Source organism: Oncorhynchus masou, chromosome 22 (assembly GCF_036934945.1).
Source record: "Oncorhynchus masou masou isolate Uvic2021 chromosome 22, UVic_Omas_1.1, whole genome shotgun sequence".
NCBI lineage: Eukaryota > Metazoa > Chordata > Actinopteri > Salmoniformes > Salmonidae > Oncorhynchus > Oncorhynchus masou.
In genome coordinates this window covers 27,367,517-27,391,326 of record NC_088233.1, presented here as the reverse complement: position 1 = coordinate 27,391,326, position 23,810 = coordinate 27,367,517, and the positions used below count along the sequence as shown (strand labels likewise).

General features: G+C 42.6%; 1 protein-coding gene across 2 annotated transcripts; it reads left to right on the top strand.

Moving 5' to 3' along the window:
* The first annotated feature begins 340 nt into the window (after positions 1-340).
* LOC135509263 (lysine-specific demethylase RSBN1L-like) lies at positions 341-22,392 on the top strand. 2 transcript variants are annotated; one of them, XM_064929767.1, is made up of 8 exons: positions 341-823; positions 1,089-1,214; positions 1,402-2,084; positions 18,370-18,507; positions 18,652-18,794; positions 19,016-19,183; positions 19,311-19,419; positions 19,579-22,392. In XM_064929767.1, exons 1-8 carry the CDS (start codon positions 361-363, stop codon positions 21,103-21,105), a joined length of 3,357 nt encoding a protein of 1,118 aa, XP_064785839.1. In that variant the 5' UTR covers positions 341-360; the 3' UTR covers positions 21,106-22,392. The 2 variants fall into 2 exon arrangements, with proteins under 2 accessions (XP_064785839.1, XP_064785840.1); XM_064929768.1 differs by lacking the exon at positions 1,089-1,214.
* The last annotated feature ends 1,418 nt before the right edge of the window (positions 22,393-23,810 follow it).

The window sequence follows — 23,810 nt, the reverse complement described above, 5'->3', positions numbered from 1 at the left end:
TGTAGGCTGTTATTGTAAATAAGAATTTGTTCTTAACAGACTTGCCTAGTTATTTTGAAAATATTCTAATGTCCTCATTTATTTCACTATCTTGAGTATATCTCTCACATTAAGATACCGTTACAGTGACAATGTCCATTATATAAATGCATTGTAAGAATGTAGTTGATTTACATTGTGCATAGTGTAAATTGTATAAATGATAGCTCGATTTTCCCGCTTGCAACATGTAAACATCAGTGTTTACTGTTTTCAACCCCCGCTTCTTGTCTTCTGACGTACTACACAAGGGACCGCCCCTCCCCTTTCTCTCAGTCACGCAGCAGCTACGTGTGAGTGTAAAAAATAGAAACTTCCAAGATGGCCGAGTCCGTAGGTTCCATGCATTTCTCAGCTAATGGCAAAACAAATCCCACAAACCCCTTGGTACCCAAAATACCGCCAGAGAGTCGACTACAGTCTTCCAATGATGTCTACCCTCCACCGCCAAAGAAAGTCCGAATCGAGGAGAAGAGTTTGAAACACAATAAATTGAACGGGGACTTAGTGTGTGCAGGGGAAAAACACAACGGGAAGCAGAGTTATGGAAGCCCAGCGAAATGGAGTTTCGGCCCGGCCAAGCCGAGCAACTCCACCGCGCCAGCTCTCACACGAAAGATCTTCAAGATCAGCAACTTTCTCGCCTCTCCTGCGAAAGTGAAGAAACCGAATGAGAAACGCCACAAGGAAAAGGAGAAGAGCGCTAAAACGCAGAGTTCACTCATGGAGAAAGTGAACCCTGGGAGTTGCCATACAAAGACGGAGAACGGTGATACAGCGTGTGGTAGGGTCAACATTGTCAGTCTTTTGAATCACAGATGGAATGTAAAAAGTCATGAAAACTAGGTTTGAAATAACTAAAGCCAGCTGATAGGATTAGTTAAGCAGTGCTACTGTACAGTAGGCCTACATAATGCTACTAGGCCCAGTAGATTATTATACCACTGATTGACAGAAAGGCCTACAGTTGAGATTAAGTTTAATTAAATGTTGATGGTTCAGAATCAATGTGTTTGTTACATAAACTGTATTAAATTTCTGTATTTTAGACCACACTGGCAAAGATGAGAGAGAGAAGAAAAAGGAGAGTGATAAAGAGAGGGACAGGGAGAAGAACCACCAAGTTATGGTTGCGAATGAGAGGGAGAATGGAGAGGTGAAATCTCCCCTGAACGGTATGGATTAAAAATAAATATAAAAATAAATAATGGTGAAATCATGGAGATGCAATGCCAAGTTGGCAGGTGTTCACACTGTTTTAGCTTCCCTCGTAATAAATTGAGTCAAAAGCTGTGAAGTAGGTAGGTCATGCACCCATCTTATTTACACCTGTTGGTTTACACTGTCTTCTATTCCTTGCAGAATCAACAGAGAAGCCAAAAGTAAACTCGGAGGACGAGCTCCTCTTGAAAAAGCTAAAGAAAAAGAAGAAAAAGAAGCACAAAGACTGCGAGAGGGAAAGACGCAGCCGTCCCAAGATGTACCACCGCTCCAGTCAGACGGTGTGTTCTGGTATGTCTGTGGACCTGCCGGACCTGCTCAACACACCAGACAGGAGTAACTACAACACCAATAACAGTTTCTTCCACACCTACCCAAGTCCCCATCAGGATCCTTCCAGCACCACCACTACTACCTCTGTGTCCACCTCCACTACCTCCATGGTCAGGGAGAGGTTGGGCTACGGCTCCCCCCTCCACAGTGCCCAGTCCCAGGGCATGTCAGGGCTGGAGTTTGGCAGTCTGATCCACGTGGAGCAGCAGGCCAACGGAGGAGCCTCGGTGGCCCACGCCTACTGTCAGCAGCTGGCTTGTCTCTCCCCGGCCGAGATGCAGCGCTTCGCCCAGGAATTTGTCACCCTGTCATTCAGCGAGGACCAAGCTGAAGCGGCCCACTACGTCATGGGCATCATCCATGGAGCAGCCTCCTACCTACCAGACTTTCTGGACTACTTCTCCTACAAGTTCCCCAACGCGCCGGTCAAGATGGAGGTGCTGGGGAAGAAGGATATAGAGACAACCACCATGGCCAACTTCCACACTCAGGTCAGTGGATGGATGAGAATGCTTTATAATCATCCTAAAGAATCACCACCTCAGTACCAGCCACTTACACACACTGGTGCTGATGTATATGTGTGACTTTGAAGTGCACGACTCTTCCCTAGGTTCTACTAATGTAAATCATTGACTCTTCACTAGGCTCTGCTAGTGTGACACCTTGACTCTTAAGTAGTTTTTGCTAGTATGACTACTTGATTCTTCAGTAGGTTCTGATAGTGACTCCTTCACTCTTCTCTGTGTTTTTGTTTACTTTCAGAATCTGCATTTATATTTCCCCTCGACCAGGGACTCTTAGTCCTGTATCCTAGCAACCCTGTTTCCTTCCTCCCTGCAGATAGTTTGACAGGTCTACTGCTCTCTATGTGAGACACCACATGGTTGAGCATTCAGCGATGCTGAAGATGAAAGGCTATCACTTACTACTTAATGTGATTCTATCATGTGAACAAACATTGCAGCGTGTTAAAGGATTATTAGTGGGTTTCGGTTGCCATTAGCTATGTGAATTGGGGCATAAGACAGACACTTGCTACTGCTAGATGTTGCTGGTATGAATTAATTATTTATTCAAAACATTTTCTCAATATTAATGTATGGCTAGAACAATTCCCTTGATCAATTACATGACTACTCACTGTGTGAGTGGGATAATAAGTAGCAAATCTGCATGACCACAGATGATTGAGTTCCTCACGTTTTAACCTTACGAGGTCATTCCCTCCAAGTTCCAGTTTTACAATTAAGAATAAACACACGGCAGCAGTTTGTTTTGTTACAGAGCTTGCACCGGTCTCAGAGTTGTCTCTACTAGCAGACACTATCACACGTCTGCATGAGATGTACACCGGGTTAGGTAAACAAAGCTTTTATCATTACAGTGGCATGTACCAACTCAGTGATATCTGGCAGAGAAGCATGAGTTAAATTGGGCTTTAAAAAGTACAGTTGTAAATGTAATCTCCAAAATAAAGTCTGAGTAATAGTGGTTGGATGACTGTGGGACTGGGCCTACACATGACAAACAAGAACACAATCAAATTGCGCATTTGAGGTGTTTTCCTGTTTGTATTTGCATGCGGCGTCAGGCCTCCTGAGGTAAGGCTGGTGAGAGGTTAAAGATTGTTGATATGTGAGGTCAGTGGAGATTTGTAAACCGAATGGTGAAAGGGCAGTGTTTAATAACCCTCTAGAATCTAAGCCCTGGCTAAACGGGGGGGGGGGGTTCTAAGCTAACATATGGAATTGTTTTAAGATTGTGATACCAACGATTATTTTGCTATTTGATTTAGAATTTTAAGACCCCTTAAGGTATATAAAAAGAAAAAAAATTTAAATGGTTGCATGAAGCATTGAATTTGGTATTATTGCGATTAGCCAATAGAAACTCATTGAATGGCGGATTTACTATATGGAACAACCGATAGTCCTCCAAAAAATCAAAAGGAAGTTTATTCTGAAGTGTCTGTCCTATATCTGAGATAAATGAAGATCAGGAAACAATTTTTATTTGTACATGTATTTATCCCCTTATTTTAGGCACTAAACTATCTCCATACCAGGGGCCTTCAGATGAATCTTGTGCAAAACGGAGAGCACCATCCTATTCATAAGTCTCATCTTTCAATAGTGTTTTCATAATAGTTTGTAGGCCAACCCATTCGAACGCCCGACGTTTTCGGGATGTCTCATGGTCTGACAAACACCACTCTAGCTCTGCCACCTTTCACTGCAGATACAGAAGGGCGATATCGGCGGATGTGATGGATTGAGACACAGCCTATGCAAAAACAAAACAGATATTTCTAGCTTAAACAGATGGATTTTGATGGGGATCTCTTTTATATTAATTAGATTTCCGTGGGGGCACACATTTTAGTCTAAGGGTTTTAAAGTACTCTCCAGAGGAAGTTCCTGCTGCTATTTCAATGTAATTTCCTGTCCTAGTGAGTTTAGGTTTCACCTCCGAAGAATGACAAAGGCTACTTGTACTTATTCACAAATTGGGTGTGTGAATTTCCACGTAGTTGATAAACAACAAATAGGCAGTAGCGGTGCGTGGGTAAAATCACTGGGGAAGCCAAGCCCCCCATAACCATATTACAACCTACAGTTGCAAGAAAAAGTTTGAACCCTTTGGAATTACCTGGATTTCTGCATTGATTACTCATAAAATGTGGTCTGATCTTCATCCAAGTCACAGTAATAGACAAACACAATCTGACTAAACTAATGACACACACATTCTTATTGAAGACATTGAGTAATCATTCACGGTGCAGGCTGGAAAAAGTGAACCCTTGAATTTAGTAACTTGTAGATCTTCCTTTAATAACAACCTCCACGAAGCATTTCCTGTAGCTGCTTATAGAACTTGCACAAAGTTGAGGAATTTTGAATCATTCCTACTAGTGATGCACCGATATGACATTTTTGGACGATACACATATCCAATATTTTCCTTGCCAAAAAATCCAATGCCGATATTTACAATTTTTGCGCCCTTTCAAGTATTCTAGTACAGTTAAATAGTTGACACACACGGATGCAGCGGTCTAAGGCACTGCATCTCAGTGCAAGAAGCATCACTACAGTCCCTGGTTCGATTCCAGGCTGTATCACATCCGGACGTGATTGGGAGTCCCATAGGGCGGCATACAATTGGCCCAGCGTCGTCCAGGTTTGGCTGGGGTAGGCCGTCATTGTAAATAAGAATTTGTTCTTAACTGACTTGCCTAGTTAAATGAAGGTTACACACACTATAGCTATAAAGCTAGGTGTCATCTAAAATAACCCTCTTTTATAAGACACTTCTTATTTGATTAATGGTGGTGGGACCCATCTATGTGACGCTAGCCACAATAAGGATTAGCCACAATAGTGGACTTTGAGGTTGGCCTTCAAATTAAAAGTGTCATTGACAGTGATGCAAATGAATACAAATAGTAGAATTATGCCATAATTGAATAGATCATGCTAAATGAGATTGTCTTTTGTTGAGTTTATATAACATTCCAATCATTTGTTAATTTGACAATCTGTTGAAATCACACAATCTATTATACTTTAGAATTGCATTGTGGGGCATACTTTATTTCACTGTACTTTTTACCAATGGATTGTGGATCAATGACATGGGGTATCAGTCTACTCAGTGACACCCAGAGAACATTAGCATCATAGCTCTTATTGTGGGACCCTGAAACAACTGTGAATTGAAACACATTTATTGTCAACTTGTTCTGTTGAACACTATTCCAGAGGAAAAACAATACTGCGTGGATGTTTTGAAGTCTGATAACTCTGAGGATGATGTTGGGAAAAAATAGCTTAGGTATTGAGTAGACTGTTACCCCATTTCATTGATCCCCAATCCTTAGGTAAACTGTACAGTGCAATATGAATGTCAATACACACAATAGGCTGACTGAGGAGGTGATTTCACACAGTCACAGTTCCGCGATAAGAGCTACAACACCAATATTTACGTGAACTCTTCACAGTTGTGTTCTGTTGGTGTCACCGAGTAGACTGATACCCAATTGTATTGCTTCACATTCCTACCTTGTTTAACGTAATCTAGTATAAATATGGCATGATTCCACTAATTGTAACCTTCTGCATCACTTTCAAAGAGGTACTTGTATTTTGAAAGGCAGAGTGCAAATTGCGCTATTATGCCTAATTCTTCTTCTGGCTAGCTTCACAACACATGACCTGGTCAGGTCGAGCCTCACTAGCCAAATGAAGCTAGCTGGCTGCTTATAATGTTAGCTTTGGGCTACACGGTTAAGTAGCTGGCTAGCTATTAATTTTCATGAACTAAAGTAAAATTTCAATAGGCAAACAACAAGTGGATACATAGCTAATATTTACTCACACGGACTCCTATGTCATTGCTAAGAATAGTGAAAATGACTGCAGGTTCTACTGGTCATTGTTTTCAGGCTGGTTGTATTGGTGTTAGCTAGGTACCAAGCTAAATAAAGCTAGCTACCCCAGAAGTTGCGGTCGAAGAAATTATGCTTTATTACCAACGCGGTACTGTAAACACATCGTTCGTGGCCGGTGTTTGCTTGTTTGCAGACTTTTTTGTACAGCTTTGACAGTGCTACTGATAGTAGTGGTCGCGCTTGGCTTGCACATGCAAATTCAGAACACACAATCTGTGTTATTTGACGTGTTAAATTAAAAGCTTATTTAACGCGTCAAATAGTGTTATTTGTCATATCTTTTTTGACACGCAAAGACCCAAAGGGTGTTCCATAGTATGTCGTGAAGCTAATAGCAGTGGCGGTATTACTGTGTAACTCCGGTAGGGAAACATCTAAACAATAGTGCACTTGGTAACGTTAGTATGTACCGGTGCTCAACCAGTCGTGAAAACCAACATCACCCACAAATGACTGCTCGACTTGTTGACTGCTCGATCCACACAGCAAACATTGTGGGCTAGGTTAGGAATACTGTGTTTTACGTGATGTTTTTACGTCATGTACCTACATTATATAGGTATGCACGTCAGCTTTGACATTGGTTTTTCACATCAGCGTTAAACTAGACATTGTCCGATATCAATGTTAGCATTTTTAGTTAATATCGGCCAATTCCGATATGTTCACTGACATATTGTGTGTCCCTAATTCCTACCCTCAAATCTGTTTCAGTTCATCAATATTTCTGGGTTGTCTTTATTGCACAGCCCTCTTCAGGTCATGCCACAGCATTTCAATTGGGTTAAGGTCAGGACTCTGACTTGGCCATTCCAAAACACACATTTTCTTCCTTTTCAGCCATTCTTTAGTTGATTTACTTTTGTGCTTTGGGTCATTGTGTTGTTGCATCACCCAACCTCTCTTAAACTTGAAGTCATATACTGCTCCTCTGACATTCTCCTATAAAATGTCTTGATACACTTTTGAATTCATTGTTCCCTCAATAATTGCAAGGGGTCCAGGCCCTGAGGCAGCAAAGCAGCCCCAAACCATGATGCTCCCTCCACCATGCTTCACAGTTGGGATGAGGTGTTGGTGTCCCTTTTTCCTCCACACATAGCGTTGTGGCTTTTTCCCAAAAAGTTCTTTTTTTTCTCATCTGTCCACAGCACATTTTCCCAGAAGTGATGTGAAACATCTAGGTGGTCGGTCTTGGGCAAACCTGACAAGTGCCGCAATGTTTTTTTTTAGACAGCAGTGGTTTCCTTTGTTGTGGCCTTTCATGAGCACCATTGTTGTTCAGTGTTTTTCTGATAGTGGACACATGAACACAGATTTCCATTGTTTGTAGACTTTTCTGAAAGTATTTTTCTGTTACGCTTTGGTTATTTCTCACATCTCTTTCATGATTGCCCTTTTTTGCTCTTGGAGTGATCTTTGCAGGAGACCCACTCCTAGGGAGAGTAGCAACCGTTCTAAATCTTCTCCATTTGTAGACGATTTGTCTCACCGTGGACTGATGAACACCAAGGTCTTTAGCAATGCTTTTGTAACCCTTTCCAGCTTCGTGCATCTCAATAATGCGTCTTCTAAGGCTCTGTCAAAGTTGTTGGGATTGAGGCACGGTTCACACTAACCAATCTTTCTGGAGAAGAACAGATTTGTCAGTAACCAGGCTTTGTGTACCTTTATTTAAAGGCAGGGCACCTGTGCAACCCACACCTCCAATCTCATCTTAATTGAAACACCTGATTCCAAATAGCTTTTGGAGAAGTCGTTAACACAGAGGTTCACTCACTTTTTCCATTCTGCATTGTGAATAATTACTCTATGTCTTCAATAGAAATGTGAAAAGTACAACTGTTTGTGTGTTATTAGTTTAGTCAGATTGTGTTTGTCTATTATTGTGACTTAGATGAAGATCAGACCACATTTTGAGTAATCAATGCAGAAATCCAGGTAATTCCAAAGGGTTCACAAACCTTTTCTTGCAACTATATGTCAAATCAAATTTTATTAGTCACATGTGCCGGATAAAACAGTGAAATGCTTACTTATGAACCCTTAACCAACAATGCAGTTAAAAAATATATGGATAAGAATAAGAGATAAAAGTAACAAGTAATTAAAAAGCAACAGTAAAATAACAATAGTGAGACTATATAGGGGGGGGGGGGGTACCGGTACAGAGTCTATGTGTGGGGGCACCGGTTAGTTGAAGTAATATGTACAATATGACTATTAGTGGTGTAACGGACCATAGTTGATCCGTACGGATCACCCCCCACGGTTTAGCATGCATGTGAACCGCGGATCAATTGCAAAGTTTAACCATCATAGTCTGAAATACAGTTTTACTACAGCTGTTACTTTTTAAAGTAGTAATTCCCTAAATCTCGATGCAAAGTTGCAGTGAAAAGATAGACAAGACCGATGCGTGCTGTGTTTTACTCTGAAGCCTGAAGGTTGATTTGATAATTTTTTTAAAGCAGTTGTGTGTACTGTTCACGTGAACCGGGCATGTTGAATCAATCCTGGATGCTTGCGTTGCAAAAAGCAAAGAAGACTAAAGAGCAGTGACAGCCATGGCTAGTGGAGGAGCTGAAGTACTGGAAAAGCCTCCCGCTTCATTTGTCTCATGTATGGGAGTATTTTGGCTTCCCTGTCAAATATGATGACGGAAGAAGGGTGGTGGACAACACCATTACGGTGTGTAGGCATTGTGTCACAAGAAAGCCGCTTGATCATGGAAATACATTAAGCATGGCCACACATTTAAGGTGTGATCAACCTGGTGTGTCAGTGACAGGAGCCAACTCAGCCAAGAGACAACAACTTCTCACCGTGGCATTTAAGCAGCCCTTTGCTGGAGAATCAGACTGCGCTAAAGCCATCACCAAATCTATTGGGATGCTTATCACTGCAGACATGAGGCCTTGCTCTGTTGTGGAAAACAAAGGATTTAAAAATATGGTGAAATTGCTTGAGCCACGCTACGAAATTATTTGTCATATCTTTTTTGACACGCAAAGACCCAAACAACGTTCCATAGTATGTCGTGAAGCTAATAGCAGTGACGCTATTACTGTGTAACTCCAGTAGGGCAACATCTGAACAATAGCGCACTTACTATGTTGTGGAAAACAAAGGATTTAAAAATATGGTGAAATTGCTTGAGCCATGCTACAAAATCCCCTCACGCACCCACTTCAGTATGAAGATCATGCCAGATCTTTATGAACAGGAAAAGATAAAAATTGTTGACAAATTATCCAAGGCATCCTCTGTTGCCCTCACCACACACGTGTGGACCTCCAGGGCAATGGAAAGCTACGTGACTGACTGCTCACTACACCACAGAGGAGTGGGAGATGTGAAGTCCGGTGCTACAGACACGCTCCCTCAGAGTCACACAGGCACAAATCTGGCACAGGTACTGCTAGGAGCATTAGCAGAGTGGAAGCTAGAGAGGCCCAATAGCGGTATCCCAATCTCCACAGATAATGCCAAGTAAATGCAGTGATATAAGTTGGACTGGGGTCACAGATAGCTTGCTTTGCACGTGATCAATTTAGCATACCAAAGGGGAATCTCAGTGGACCAGATGGACCGCCTGCTTGGGAGGATCAGGAAGGCGGTATCCTTTTTCCACCGAAGCACAACAGCCGCTCATGTGCTTAAGACCAAGCAAGAAATGCTATAGCTACTGACCCACAAGTTCATACACAATGTCACACCCTGGACAGTTCTGACCTAGAATATGTGGACAACTATAAATACCTAGGTGTCTGGCTTGACTGTAAACTCTCCTTCCAGACTCATTAAACATCTCCAATCCAAAATCCTATCTAGAATTGGCCTTCTATTTCGGAACAAAGCCTCCACTCATGCCGCCAAACTTTCCCTTGTAAAACGGACTATCCTACCGATCCTTGACTTTGGCAATGTCATCTACAAAATAGCTTCCAATACTCAACTCAGCAAACTGGATGCAGTCTATCACAGTGCCATCCATTTTGTTACCAAATCACCTTATACCACCCACCACTGCAACCTGTATGCTCTAGTCGGTTGGCCCTCGCTACATATTCGTTGCCAGACCCACTGGCTCCAGGTCATCTATAAGTCTATGCTAGGTAAAGCTCCGCCTTATCTCAGTTCACTGGTCACGATAACACCCACCCGTAGCACACGTTCCAGCAGGTATATCTCACTGATCATCCCCAAAGCCAACACCCCATTTGGCCGCCTTTCCTTCCATTTCTCTGCTGCCAGTGACTGGAACGAATTGCAAAAATCGCTGAAGCTGGAGTCTTATATTTTCCTCACTAACTTTAAACATCAACTATCTGAACAGCTAACCGATCGCTGCAGCTGTACATAGTCCATCTGTAGCCCACCCAATCTACCTACCTCATCCCCATACTGTTTTTATTTAGTTTTCTTTGCTCTTTTGCACACCAGTATCTCTATTTGCACATCATCATCTGCTCATTTATCACTCCAGTGTTAATCTGCTAAATTGTAATTCTTCGCTACTATGGCCTATTTACCTCATGCCTTTTGCACACACTGTATATAGACTCCTTTTTTCTACTGTGTCATTGACTTGTTTATTGTGTTATTGGCTTCTTTATTGTTATTCCAATGTTATTCCATGTGTAACTCTGTGTTGTTGTCTGTGTCACACTGCTTTGCTTTATCTTGGCCAGGGTGCAGTTGTAAATGAGAACTTGTTCTCAACGGGCCTACCTGGTTAAATAAAGATGAAATACACATATATTTTTTTTAAATAAGACACTGCATCTCGGTGCAAGAGGCGTCACTGCAGTCCCTGGTTGAATCCAGGCTGCATCACATCCGGCCGTGATTGGGAGTCTCATAGGGCAGCTGGGTTAGGCAGTCATTGTAAATAAGAATTTGTTCTTAACTGACTTGCCTAGTTAAATAAATAGGAAATAGGCTTGGGTGGTATCCAGATTGTCATACCTTCATACCAAGTCACTTCCTCAATTTGTGGACTCTAATATTAGGGATTTGGTACATATGTTTCCCTCTTACCTCAAGGGCACTAGAGACTTTTTAAAGAAATTAGAGATTTGTTCGGTGGACTCAAATGATTTGTTGTGTACTATGGATGTCTCTAGCCTTTATACAAATATTCCTTATCAAAAGGGTTAATGCAATGAAACATTATTTGAATCAAAGAGCATAACTGGATCCTGCCACTGACTTACTGTTGAGCTTGACTAATGACATATTGACTAAGAATTATATAAGACCTTAAGGAAAGAACTGCTATAGGATTGCCAGTTGAGGCCAATTATGCAAATGTATATTCTGGGGAAATTTGAGTTGGACTTCGTTTACAATAATAATCCCTATTTTAAGTTTATCGAAGTGTTTTTATATATATATATATATACATTTATCTCATATTTTTTTCATTTAGTCAGGTGATGATCTTGAATTGGAGGAATTCTTTACATTCATGAATTCCAGGATACCGTGTATTGAATATATGTTAGTATCTGATAAAGAACATGTTTTGGTTAAGAAAGATGGCAATGGCTTGCACACTGAGGTGTATAGAAAAGAAACTGATAGAAATACCTTTCTTCATTTCAGCAGTTATCATACATCTTCAGTAAAAAATGGTTTTCCATATAGCCAACTCCTTCGCATTAGGTGCATTTGTGACTCCGATTTATCATTTGATGTACATGCCAAAGGTTTTTGTGAACAATACAAAAGAGGGTATAAAGAAGAATTATTGGACAATTGCCTTGAGAGTAGAGGTCGACCGATTAATCAGAATGGACGATTAATTGGGGCCGATTTCAAGTTTTCATAACAATCGGGAATCGGTATTTTTGGGCTCCGATAAAAAAAAAATTTTTTATTTTTATTTTTTTATACCATTATTTAACTAGGCAAGTCAGTTAAGAACACCTTCTTATTTTCAATGATGGCCTAGGAACGGTGGGTTAACTGCCTTGTTCAGGGGCAGAACGACAGATTTTCACCTTGTCAGCTCGGGGGATCCAATCTTGCAACCTTACAGTTAACTAGTCCAACGCAATAACGACCTGCCTCTCTCTCATTGCACTCCACATGGAGACTGCCTGTTATGCAAATGCAGTAAGCCAAGGTAAGTTGCTAGCGAGCATTAAACTTATCTTATAAAAAAACAAACAATCATAATCACTAGTTAACTAAACATGGTTGATGATATTACTAGATATTATCTAGCGTGTCCTGCATTGCATATAATCTGACTGAGCATACAAGTATCTGACTGAGAGGTGGTAGGCAGAAGCAGGCGCGTAAACATTCATTCAAACAGCACTTTTGTGCGTTTTGCCAGCAGCTCTTCGTTGTGCGTCAAGCATTGCGCTGTTTATGACTTCAAGCCTGTCAACTCCCGAGATGAGGCTGGTGTAACCGAAGTGAAATGGCTAGCTAGTTAGCGCCCGCTAATAGCGTTTCAAACGTCACTCGTTCTGAGCCTTCTAGTAGTTGTTCCCCTTGCTCTGCATGGGTAACGCTGCTTCGATGGTGGCTGTTGTTGTTGTGTTGCTGGTTTGAGCCCAGGGAGGAGCGAGGAGAGGGACGGAAGCTATACTGTTACACTGGCAATACTAAAGTGCCTATAAAAACATCCAATAGTCAAAGGTTAATGAAATACAAATGGTATAGAGGGAAATAGTCATAGAATTCCTATAATAACTACAACCTAAAACTTCTTACCTGGGAATATTGAAGACTCATGTTAAAAGGAACCACCAGCTTTCATATGTTCTGAGCAAGGAACTGAAACGTTAGCTTTCTTACATAGCACATATTGCACTTTTATTTTCTTCTCCAACACTTTGTTTTTGCATTATTTAAACCAAATTGAACATGTTTCATTATTTACTTGAGGCTAAATTGATTGTATTGATGTATTATATTAAGTTAAAATAAGTGTTCATTCAGTATTGTTGTAATTGTCATTATTACAAATAAATAAATAAAAATCTGCCGATTAATCGGTATCGGCTTTTTTGGGTCCTTCAATAATCGGTATCGGCGTTGAAAAATCATGTTCGGTCGACCTCTATAAGAGAGTAAGACAAAATGAGCGGAATGCATATTGCAACCACGTCAAAGGAATCCCCCTCCACCTACAGTCCTATTTCAAGGTCGATCAAGGAAGTGAGTAATAGACATTGCCACATATTACACAGTGACCCCGGCATTGGTCATGCGTTTTACACTGCTGCTACTAGCTGATTATTATCTATGCATAGTCACTTTATAAATGACCTCAACTAACCTGAACCCCTGCACATTGACTCGGTACCGCTCCCCACTGTATATAGCCTCGTTATTGTTATGTAATTTTCTGATTCCTTTTTTTAAAAACTTTAATTTATTAAGTATTTTCTTAACTCTATTTCTTGAACTGCAAGCATTTCACGGTAAGGTTGTATTCGGTACATAGGGATAAAGATAAATTACTTGTCCAAAGAGAGACATTGGATAGACCGCTTGGCCATTCTTGCCCCAGCAGGCCTTAATGAGGAAAGTCATTTTTCTTGTTTTTTTGTTGTAGGTTATAAATAGGCTGAACATTTAGGGAATGACATAATAGAAATAAATTGTGTCTGTCTTTTATTTAATTCTCATGTTTCCCCCACAGCTCCCTCTGCTGGGATCTCTTGATTGGGCCAATACTGACTGAATTTGAAATTATGCCCACCTGTGTGGTATTGTTGTTGTGACATTAATTTCCATTGCCTTGCACACTGAAGGCCTCATACCCAAAATGTTTTTGCGGCAATAAAAAAAAAAACTAGTTTATTTACCAGTGCTTTCCTATTTCTGTTCATCATACCGGCCTTGTGCCATACTGGGATATTCTGTAGTACCGGCACATAACACAAGGGGCGCTATTTTCAAACCCCACTGATCCTCTGTAATCTCAAAGAATGCTAACTAAATGCTAACGAGCGTATTGCAAACATTTTATACGTCTCTGACCTAAAGTATTTGCAGGACAGACATCCCAGCTCATGAACTTATACAAGTAACTCAAAAATGCTACTCACAGTTTGCAGCACGCACAAAACAAATATTAGCCACTCCGACATTGCTCAATCTAATATTTATATATTTCTTAATTCCATTATTTTACTTTTAGATGTGTGTGTATGGTTGTGAATTGTTAGATACTACTGCACTGTTGGATCTAGGAACACAAGCATTTCGCTACACCCGCAATAACATCTGCTAAATGTGTACGTAACCAGTAAACTTTAAATTGATTCAGACAGCAAGGCGTTTCATCTGCTGTTAACAAGCAAATCTTGATTTTGGAAGAAGCTAACCACTTAGCTAGATAGCTAACTAGCTACTAAATTAGCAAACCAAATGCACAACTGCAGAGCATTTAGCATATTTCAGACAGTAAACTTAATCGTTATTAATTATCTAGCTTGCAAACATTTAGTTGTGAATGCCATACTGTAACTAGATCACCTGGCACATGCTCCACAAAAGTGAGTGATTTACAAGGCTCCGGTCTCGCATCATTGTGTGCTTGTCAACAAACACCATGTGATTTGGATTTACGGCAAGCTTCATAATTAACATTTATGTTACAGGTGAAATGAAAAATGCATCTTTATCTTCTAACGTATTGCACAAGTTGACTGCAGGTATTTACTTAAAAAGTAGCTACAAATATAAAAATGAATTAAAATAAATTCTAACTAAATTGTTTCAATGGTAAAACCATTCCGTGGCTATTTACAAAGACCCCGGTATACAGTATACCGCCCAAGCCTAATAGGAAAAGACACCGCATTCACACTGATGTGCACAAAGTAGGCAGTTCTGATTTGTCACTTCAAGCCCAAATGTATCATACTCTGACTAAAACGATGACTTAAGTCATTGTGCAACATCATGGGTAAGTGATTTGCACTAACGTGTATTTCTATCCTTACTGTAATGATATAAAGGTACAACCATCACATCCTTAACTGTACAAGAGATGGCATGGATGACATCACTGCCACCTTCTAAAGGGTCTCACTGTTGTGATCATCTGCAGTTAAGATTGAATTCAGGAAAAAATGTCACACTAACCAGGTCTCCACGTGAGCAAAGTACTTGGACAAAAATAAATCACAGGCATGATGGAAACAGCACATTTTTTGGCAACCCCTCCAAATGTCGACAAAACAAAATACGCTATACGCTAGGGGGATCTTCCTGTGTCTGCTCAATTAATTATGCATGAAATGGTGGTGGAAATGCCTCCATGCGTAAACACTGATTAGAATAACCATCATATCAAAGTAAACTCTGAGTCATATGATGACATGCTCTGTGGTCCTCCCACCACAACATGGGAAAGCGTGCAGCGCATCAGGCCACAGCTGAAAAAAGTCTTAATGAAACCTCACAGTGTGGTGAAAGTGCACAGTGATGAGCTCGATGCTCCTCTACAACATATTGAGGGTCTTATTTTGGTGACATTATGATTGACGCCTGACCGCCGACAAACAAAAACAATCTCTCTTTTTTTGTCTATAATAATCTCATGTAGTTACTAGCCCGAAATGCGTCCGCGACACGCTGGTTAGACCAGGGTGGGCACACAGCGCAACATTTTCCCTGACAAAACCACCAGCAGAGCCGAAAATGCGATGGAAACCCCCCTAACCTGCATTTTTATTAATTAAAAAAATATGGATTCTTGATAGACAGACTAGGGTTTAATAGCGGGAACCGGGTTACTGAGATTTACTTAGATTTACAGCCAAAACCCACTCCCTAGGATCAATAACTTAGAGTAAATTATAATACATTATTTCAATGAATGAACAGCACTATGTGAAATGGAACTGTTATCTTAAATGATACATCTGGATTCTCTACTGTCTTCTCTGCTCTGGTATCTTCATGATCAATCACCAACGTTTAGGGTGGGTACAGACGGCACATTTCAGCATGGAGCGCAGTTCACAATGCTAGTATCTCATCAGCTGGAACTTTTTGTCTTGTGACCGATACATTTGCTGCAGCATAGCCTATGCTACATTACTATTAGGACTAATATATCTGAATTCGCATCTCATTTACTCATCTTCATTTGGGTTTCTGGGGTCACCTTGTTTTTTTGCAGCCTATCACTTGAATATCGTTGCTTTAAATCACTGCACACGCAAGCACTATGTGTTTCTCTATAAATTCCATTTAAATTGCATCCAAAATAGATGATCCTGTTCAAGATGTCCTAGCCTAACTCTTTCAGGTAATACATTCAATGCAGTGTTAGCCTTATACACTGCTCATAAAAATAAAGGGAACACTAAAATAACACATCAACAAAATCACACAAAAATTATCAATGGAAATCAAATTTATCAACCCATGGAGGTCTGGATTTGGAGTCACACTCAAAATTAAAGTGGAAAACCACACTACAGGCTGATCCAACTTTGATGTAATGTCCGTAAAACAAGTCAAAATGAGGCTCAGTAGTGTGTGTTGCCTCCACGTGCCTGTATGACCTCCCTACAACGCCTGGGCATGCTCCTGATGAGGTGGCAGATGTTCTCCTGAGGGATCTCCTCCCAGACCTGGACTAAAGCATCCGCCAACTCCTGGACAGTCTGTGGTGGATGGAGCGAGACATGATGTCCCAGATGTGCGCAATTGGATTCAGGTCTGGGGAACGGGCAGGCCAGTCCATAGCATCAATGCATTCCTCTTGCAGGAACTGCTGACACACTCCAGCCACATGAGGTCTAGCATTGTCTTGCATTAGGAGGAACCCAGGGCCAACCACACCAACATATGGTCTCATAAGGGGTCTGAGGATCTCATCTCGGTACCCAATGGCAGTCAGGCTACCTCTGGCGAGCACATGGAGGGCTGTGCGGCCCCCCAAAGAAATGTCACCCCACACCATGACTGACCAACCGTCAAACCGGTCATGCTGGAGGATGTTGCAGTCAGCAGAATGTTCTCCACGGCGTCTCCAGACTGTCACGTCTGTCACATGTCCTCAGTGTGAACCTGCTTTCATCTGTGAAGAGCACAGGGCGCCAGTGGCGAATTTGCCAATCTTGGTGTTCTCTGGCAAATGCACGGTGTTGGGCTGTAAGCACAACCCCCACCTGTGGACGTCAGGCCCTCATACCACCCTCATGGAGTCTGTTTCTGACCGTTTGAGCAGACACATGCACATTTGTGGCCTGCTGGTGGTCATTTTGCAGGGCTCTGGCAGTGTTGTTGTTTAAGTGTTCCCTTTATTTTTTTGAGCAGTGTATTTAACTAATGAATGATTGGTCAATATGCTTCTAACTTATAGCCTCTGTCTTAAAGGGAAAATACACTCAAACTATCTTTTGGTATTTTTTTTTTATTAGGCCACTGTTGATACAATCCCAAAATATTTTTCATGTCAGCAGCTAAGTTAAAAAAAAAATATATATATTGGACTTTTATGAAACAGAATGTCACAAGCTGGGCCTCCCGGGTGGCGCAGTGGTTAAGGGCGCTGTACTGCAGCGCCAGCTGTTGCTTCAGAGTCCCTGGGTTCGCGCCCAGGCTCTGTCTTAACCGGCCACGACCGGGAGGTCCGTGGGGCGACGCACAATTGGCCTAGCGTCGTCCAGGTTAGGGAGGGCTTGGTCGGTAGGGATGTCCTTGTCTCATTGCGCACCAGCGGGCCGGGCGCAGTGCGCACTCACCAAGGTTGTCAGGTACACGGTGTTTCCTCCGACACATTGGTGCGGCTGGCTTCCGGTTTGGATGCGCGCTGTGTTAAGAAGCAGTGCGGCTTGGTTGGGTTGTGTATCGGAGGACGCATGACTTTCAAACTTCGTCTCTCCCGAGCCCGTACGGGAGTTGTAGCGATGAGCAACAATTGGATACTACGAAATTGGGGAGAAAAATTGGAAAAAATAAAAGAATGCTATGGACTGGCCTGCCCGTTCCCCAGACCTGAATCCAATTGCGCACATCTGGGACATGTCTCGCTCCATCCACCACAGACTGTCCAGGAGTTGGCGGATGCTTTAGTCCAGGTCTGGGAGGAGATCCCTCAGGAGACCATCCGCCACCTCATCAGGAGCATGCCCAGGCGTTGTAGGGAGGTCATACAGGCACGTGGAGGCAACACACACTACTGAGCCTCATTTTGACTTGTTTTACGGACATTACATCAAAGTTGGATCAGCCTGTAGTGTGGTTTTCCACTTTAATTTTGAGTGTTACTCCAAATCCAGAGTGTGGAAAAATATTCTAACCTGTTTCTCCCGTGTCTCTGCCCCCAGGTGAAGCGTACATACTCCCAGGGGACGTACCGTGCTGGGGCCATGCGGCAGGTCAGCCTGGTGGGGGCCGTAGACGAGGAGGTGGGAGACTACTTCCCCGAGTTCGTCAACATGCTGGAGGAATCTCCCTTCCTAGAGGTTGGTTTAGAGTGTGTGTCTGAGAGAGTGTTTGTGTAATTTCATCAGCACTGTGCTATTATACTTTTGTTTATTTGCACATAAAATAAACTGAAATAACAGAAATAAATATATACCAGTAAATGAGCTTGTGTGTGGTCCCAGCGTACCCTGCCCTGGGGCACGTTCTCCAGCCTGCGCCTGCGGAGCCCCACAGAGAGTGACGATGGACCCATCATGTGGGTCAGACCAGGGGAACAGATGATCCCTGTGGCTGACATTCCAAAGTCCCCCTTCAAGAGAAAGAGGTACATTGCTTGGTTTTGTTTGACATGATTGTTTGTCCACCATTGTGAGAAGATTGCTGTAGGTCTAAGTTTGCTAGGGACAGGAACCAAGTCATTGCAGCAAGCCACCAACATGACATAAGACATTCAATTTAATGAAGCAGTCTGTGGTATCCTCATGCCACATCCTATGACATTTAGTTTTTACTTTAAAAATGCATTTACATTTCCCTCTGTTCCAGGTCGACCAATGAGATCAAGAACCTGCAGTACCTGCCGCGGGCCAGCGAGCCCAGGGAGATGCTATTTGAGGACCGGACCAGAGCTCACGCCGACCACATCGGACAGGGCTTCGAGAGACAGACCACCGCCGCCGTGGGGGTGCTCAAGGCCGTGCGCTGCGGAGAGGGGTGGGTACACATCTGGTCTCTGTAGCCCTGACCTAGTGTGTGTGTGTGCGCACAACCCCCTTCCCTACCTGTACACACCGGAGTTCTTCTTTATGACAGTCTCTCCCTCTCCACTGTCTCTCTGTAGTGATGCTCCTGCCAGGGTAACCAAAGACGTGGTGTGTTTCCACGCAGGAGATTTCCCAGAGGTGGTCCAGAGGCTCCAGCTAGACCTGTACGAACCACCCCTCTCACAGGTACGTCTGAGATCAATGGCTTCTACATGGATCCTTAGAACAGATTATTAACCAATGATTGTGTGTGAATGGTGGCTTTAACCAATAAAATAATCTCCTCTACTGCCCTTTCCTCTCCCTCCTCCCATTCTCCTTTCCTCCCACTCTCCCCCTCCGTAGTGTGTGCAGTGGATAGATGATGCCAAGCTGAACCAGCTAAGGAGAGAGGGCATCCGCTACGCCCGTATCCAACTTTACCACGACGACATCTACTTCATCCCCAGGGGAGTGGTGCACCAGTTCAAGACTGTGTCTGCTGTCTGCAGCCTGGCCTGGCACATCCGCCTCAGACAATACCACCTGGAACAAGAGAGGGAGGAGGAGAGCTGTACTTCTACAAGGGCAACAACAAGTCAAGTCATAGAGGAGGAGGAGGAAGAAACAGAGGAGAGTGAGGAGGAGTGGGGGAAAGAGGAGGACACTCTTACACAGCCACAGACGCAGGTGAAGACTGAGGAAAAGGAAGAGGGAGGAGGACGAACACCCGTACTGGAGCCGCCACTAGTTTGCAAGGAGGAAGACGACACCGAGGAAGAGAAGGGAGGGGAGAGAGGAGGCTGTACACCTACACTGACATCACCTTTGGTCAAGGAGGAGAGAGTGGAAGGAAATCCACTCACAGAGACACTACTGGAAATCAAGGAGAGAAAAGAGGTTGACGAGCATCACAAGATAGTAGAGATGGAGAGAAAAGGAGCAAAAGATGTCAGTATATCCACACAGATGGCACCACAAGTGCAGATGGAGGGAGAGAGATATGGAGAAGATATGGAACTCTCAAAGGCATCACAGCATGCTGGGATAAAGAGAGAGGAGGAAGAAAGACACCACAGGACACCTCCACAAGTCCAGAAAGAAAGAGAGAGGGGAAAGGATGGTAGCACAGCCACACAAACACCACCAGTCAAGAAAGGGAAGGGGAAAGATCTGGAGAAAGATGGAAAAGAGAGGGAGAAAGAGGAGAGGGTGAAAGATAAGGAGAAAGTGGAGAGGATGAAAGAGAGGGTGAAAGATAAAGAGAAGGAGAAAGTGAAAGAGGAGCGGGAGAAAGATAAGAAAGAGAGGGTTAAAGATAAGGACAGAGAAAGGGAGAGAGGGAAAGATGGAGAGAAGGTGAAGGGGAAAGATGAGAGTGTGATGGAAATCACCACACAAACACAGACATCTCCACCCATTAGGAAAAAGGAGGATGAGGAGAGGAAACACACACATCCATCCCAACACGCCCAGAGGGAGGAGAAGGGAATGAGAGAGGCAGACACAGCCTCAAAGACACAACCTCAAATCAAAAAGGAACGAGAACGGGACAGAGGTGGTAGTAGTACACAGACACAGTCTCACACACGGCTAGAGAGAGAGGAGGGCAGAGAGAGCAGCACACATGGACATAAACCCTCACATGGAAAGAAGGAGAGAAATGGGTACAGGGAGGGGAAAGAGGGTAACCCATCCATACACACATCACACACCAAGCCAGGGAGAGAGGAGGAGGGAAAGGCTGTCACTTCTAGAAACACACCGTCTCATGTGAAGAAGGAGGGGAAGAGGGATAGAGGGGTCAACCATAAGGAGGAAAGGAAGAAACCGCCCCCTGCCCCTAGCTGCCCCCTCGGACCACAAACCCCCACGGACGCTTGTAACCTTTGACCTCTTTAAGCCTATGGAGGCATTTCAAACCCCGCCCCTCTCCCTGACAGACAAGTCTCACCACCACAGCGACTGTCGAGGTGCTCTCTCCAAGTCCGAGAGCCGGACGCTAGCACCCTCTAAAGGACCAAAAGTAAAGGACACAACACAGACCAAACCTCCAGTCCCTTTCCAGGACACACGGCCGCAGCACTCCCTAAAACACCCCATGAAACCACACACCACACACGCACAGCAGAAAGCCTTTTTGTTATGAATGTGTAGTTTTCTCTCTCTTACTTAGTCTGCTCGCAGATCTGTTGCTGCTTCAGCCATACTATCATTGTCATGCCATAGTACATATACAGAGGAGCTGAATTGGCTAAAGCACATACAGATCTGGGACCTAACCCTATTTGAAAATTTTGAAAATCCTTTTCTTTCCTCCATTCCTTGAAGTAATCACTGATCTAACACGGTTGGGTAGGTAAACGCAAATATTCCACCACGTAGCTAATACCAATAGTCATGTCAGCATCAGATCTGAGGACGGATGCATTTCATAGCATCCGAAGAGGGCTAAAGTAAGAATTTACGCTAAGTAGCTCACTTTACGTTTGTTAGTGAATGTACGTAGTAGGTTCTTTATATGAAAACCGTTGTGACCTGTGCACTACTTAGCTACACTATTCTCTTAAAGCACCTATTCTAGGTACTATACAACTCAGTCCCAAAACAGCCCCTTGGTTCCTTTGTCTTCTCCTAGCCTTTCCTACTTTGAAGTTTGCAGATCTGACAGGACCAGATTGGTGTACTTTGGCAATATGGTTCCCCATCTAGACAGAATTTCCTTAGTCTACACTAGACTATACAGAAGCGGGTAGTAGGGGATATACGTCTATTTTAAATAGAGAACTTGTCTGCCTGTATGCTATGGGGAGCTTCTACCACGTTCCTTATACCTATCCAGGCACTTCAGTTCTGCCAACACAGAAGAGCTCAGAGCTAGGGGTTGTTTTTGGACCAGGCTTACATGTATGATTCAATACAGGGCTGTAAATGATACGTACCGAATCTGTACAGTATGGATGTACTCGTACTGATGTGAGAAAATGTATACAGAAATGCATATATTTTTTGTAAGACAAGTTTTATTTTCCATAGAACTTATTTATCATTTTATGTATTTTTTTGTTCAGATGTATGTGAGAAACTCTTGTAAATACCTTTTATTCCTAAAATTAAGACTTGGTAGTGTGATTTATACTTTGACCAGAACCTCTCAATAAAAGGTTCCTAATATTACAATGGACTCTCTTATTCATTGTGCGCATTCTCATCTGACCTTGTTGAAAACTGAATTGACCCCAGCTCTGATCACACACACTCACTGAATCCACCAATCATCAAACTAGTGTAGTTTGATTTTTAATGCACATGTCTGTTAAAGGGCAATTCCACCACTTTTCAACCTAATTTTCATTATCTCCAGCATCAACATATGTAAAAACAGTGCATTTCTATGTTTTGTTAGAAAAAAAGATAAAGTTCTGAGTTTTTTTGGTGCTTTTGGGTAGCAAGAAAATACTCTCGCTTGGGCTAGAAACTCAACCCTACCCTGTTTTGTCACAGATAATCATTTTTAAAATATAAATAAAAATATATCCCATTTAGCAGACGCTTTTGTCCAAAGCGACTTACAAGTCGGCTGGGGCCACTACTTTTACATATGGGTGGCCCTACGGAATTGAACCCACGTTTTGTCATGCTCTACCGATAGCCACACAGGACATTTTTCCCCCTTATCTTTTTAACCACATATAGAAATGTGCTGTTTTCACATACGTAGACACTGGTTTGGTGCTGTAGATTATGAATATGCGGTTGAAAAGTGGCAGAATTGCCCTTTAACCTTGTACAACCAACCGTAAATCTTGTTCGCTGACATTCTGTTTCGCTACGCAGATGGCGCCACAGTAAAAAGTCTAGCAAAAAGAAAGTTAGACGCACAAATATCATACCCCTGCAAAATACTAACCTTACTGTCATGGTGAGAGGTTAGCATGTCTTGGGGGTATAATATTTGTGCGTCTTAACTTTCATCATTATTCACGATTGATTCAGGACTGTCTGTAATCATGGCAGAATCAACATGAATGTAGAGGTGTTTAGAAACATATTCTATTCTTATTTACAATAAAAGGGACTCCCAAATGACAATATTTACCATTCATTTCTATTGGGCACAAAATTATCTACAACAAACAGCAAATGCATCCAACACATTTGTAGAGTCACAAGCTTGATGTAATCATTGTCTGCTAGGAATATGGGACCAAATACAGTGCATTTCTTTGACTTTGACTACATATAAGTGAATTTTGTCCCAATACTTTTGGTCCCCTAAAATGGGGGGACTATGTACAAAAAGTGCTGGAATTTCTAAACGGTTCACCCAATGTGAAAATTCTCTCTGGTTAAAGTGGACAGTCTGCACTTTAATATCGTAGTCATTGTATCATTTAAAATCCAAAGTGCTGGAGTACAGAGCCAAAACAACAACAATTGTGTCACTGTCCCAAAACTTTTGGAGCTCACCGTACATTTAAAGTGAAACTCCCAACACAACATGGGCCCAACAGACAAAGCCATGGCCGGGAACATCCAAGACCCCCTTCAGTGTCTACAGATCTGATGGAACCTTGATGGAGTTTGGCCGTAGCCCG

What these genes read in the sequence shown, in the direction of transcription:
- LOC135509263 (XM_064929767.1), top strand. Translation starts at nt 361, where the DNA reads ATGGCCGAGTCCGTAGGTTCCATGCATTTCTCAGCTAATGGCAAAACA. An exon ending in AGGAATCTCCCTTCCTAGAG is followed by an intron (nt 18,508 to 18,651) that starts GTTGGTTTAGAG and finishes GTGTGGTCCCAG; the next exon opens with CGTACCCTGCCCTGGGGCAC. An exon ending in TCCCCCTTCAAGAGAAAGAG is followed by an intron (nt 18,795 to 19,015) that starts GTACATTGCTTG and finishes CCTCTGTTCCAG; the next exon opens with GTCGACCAATGAGATCAAGA.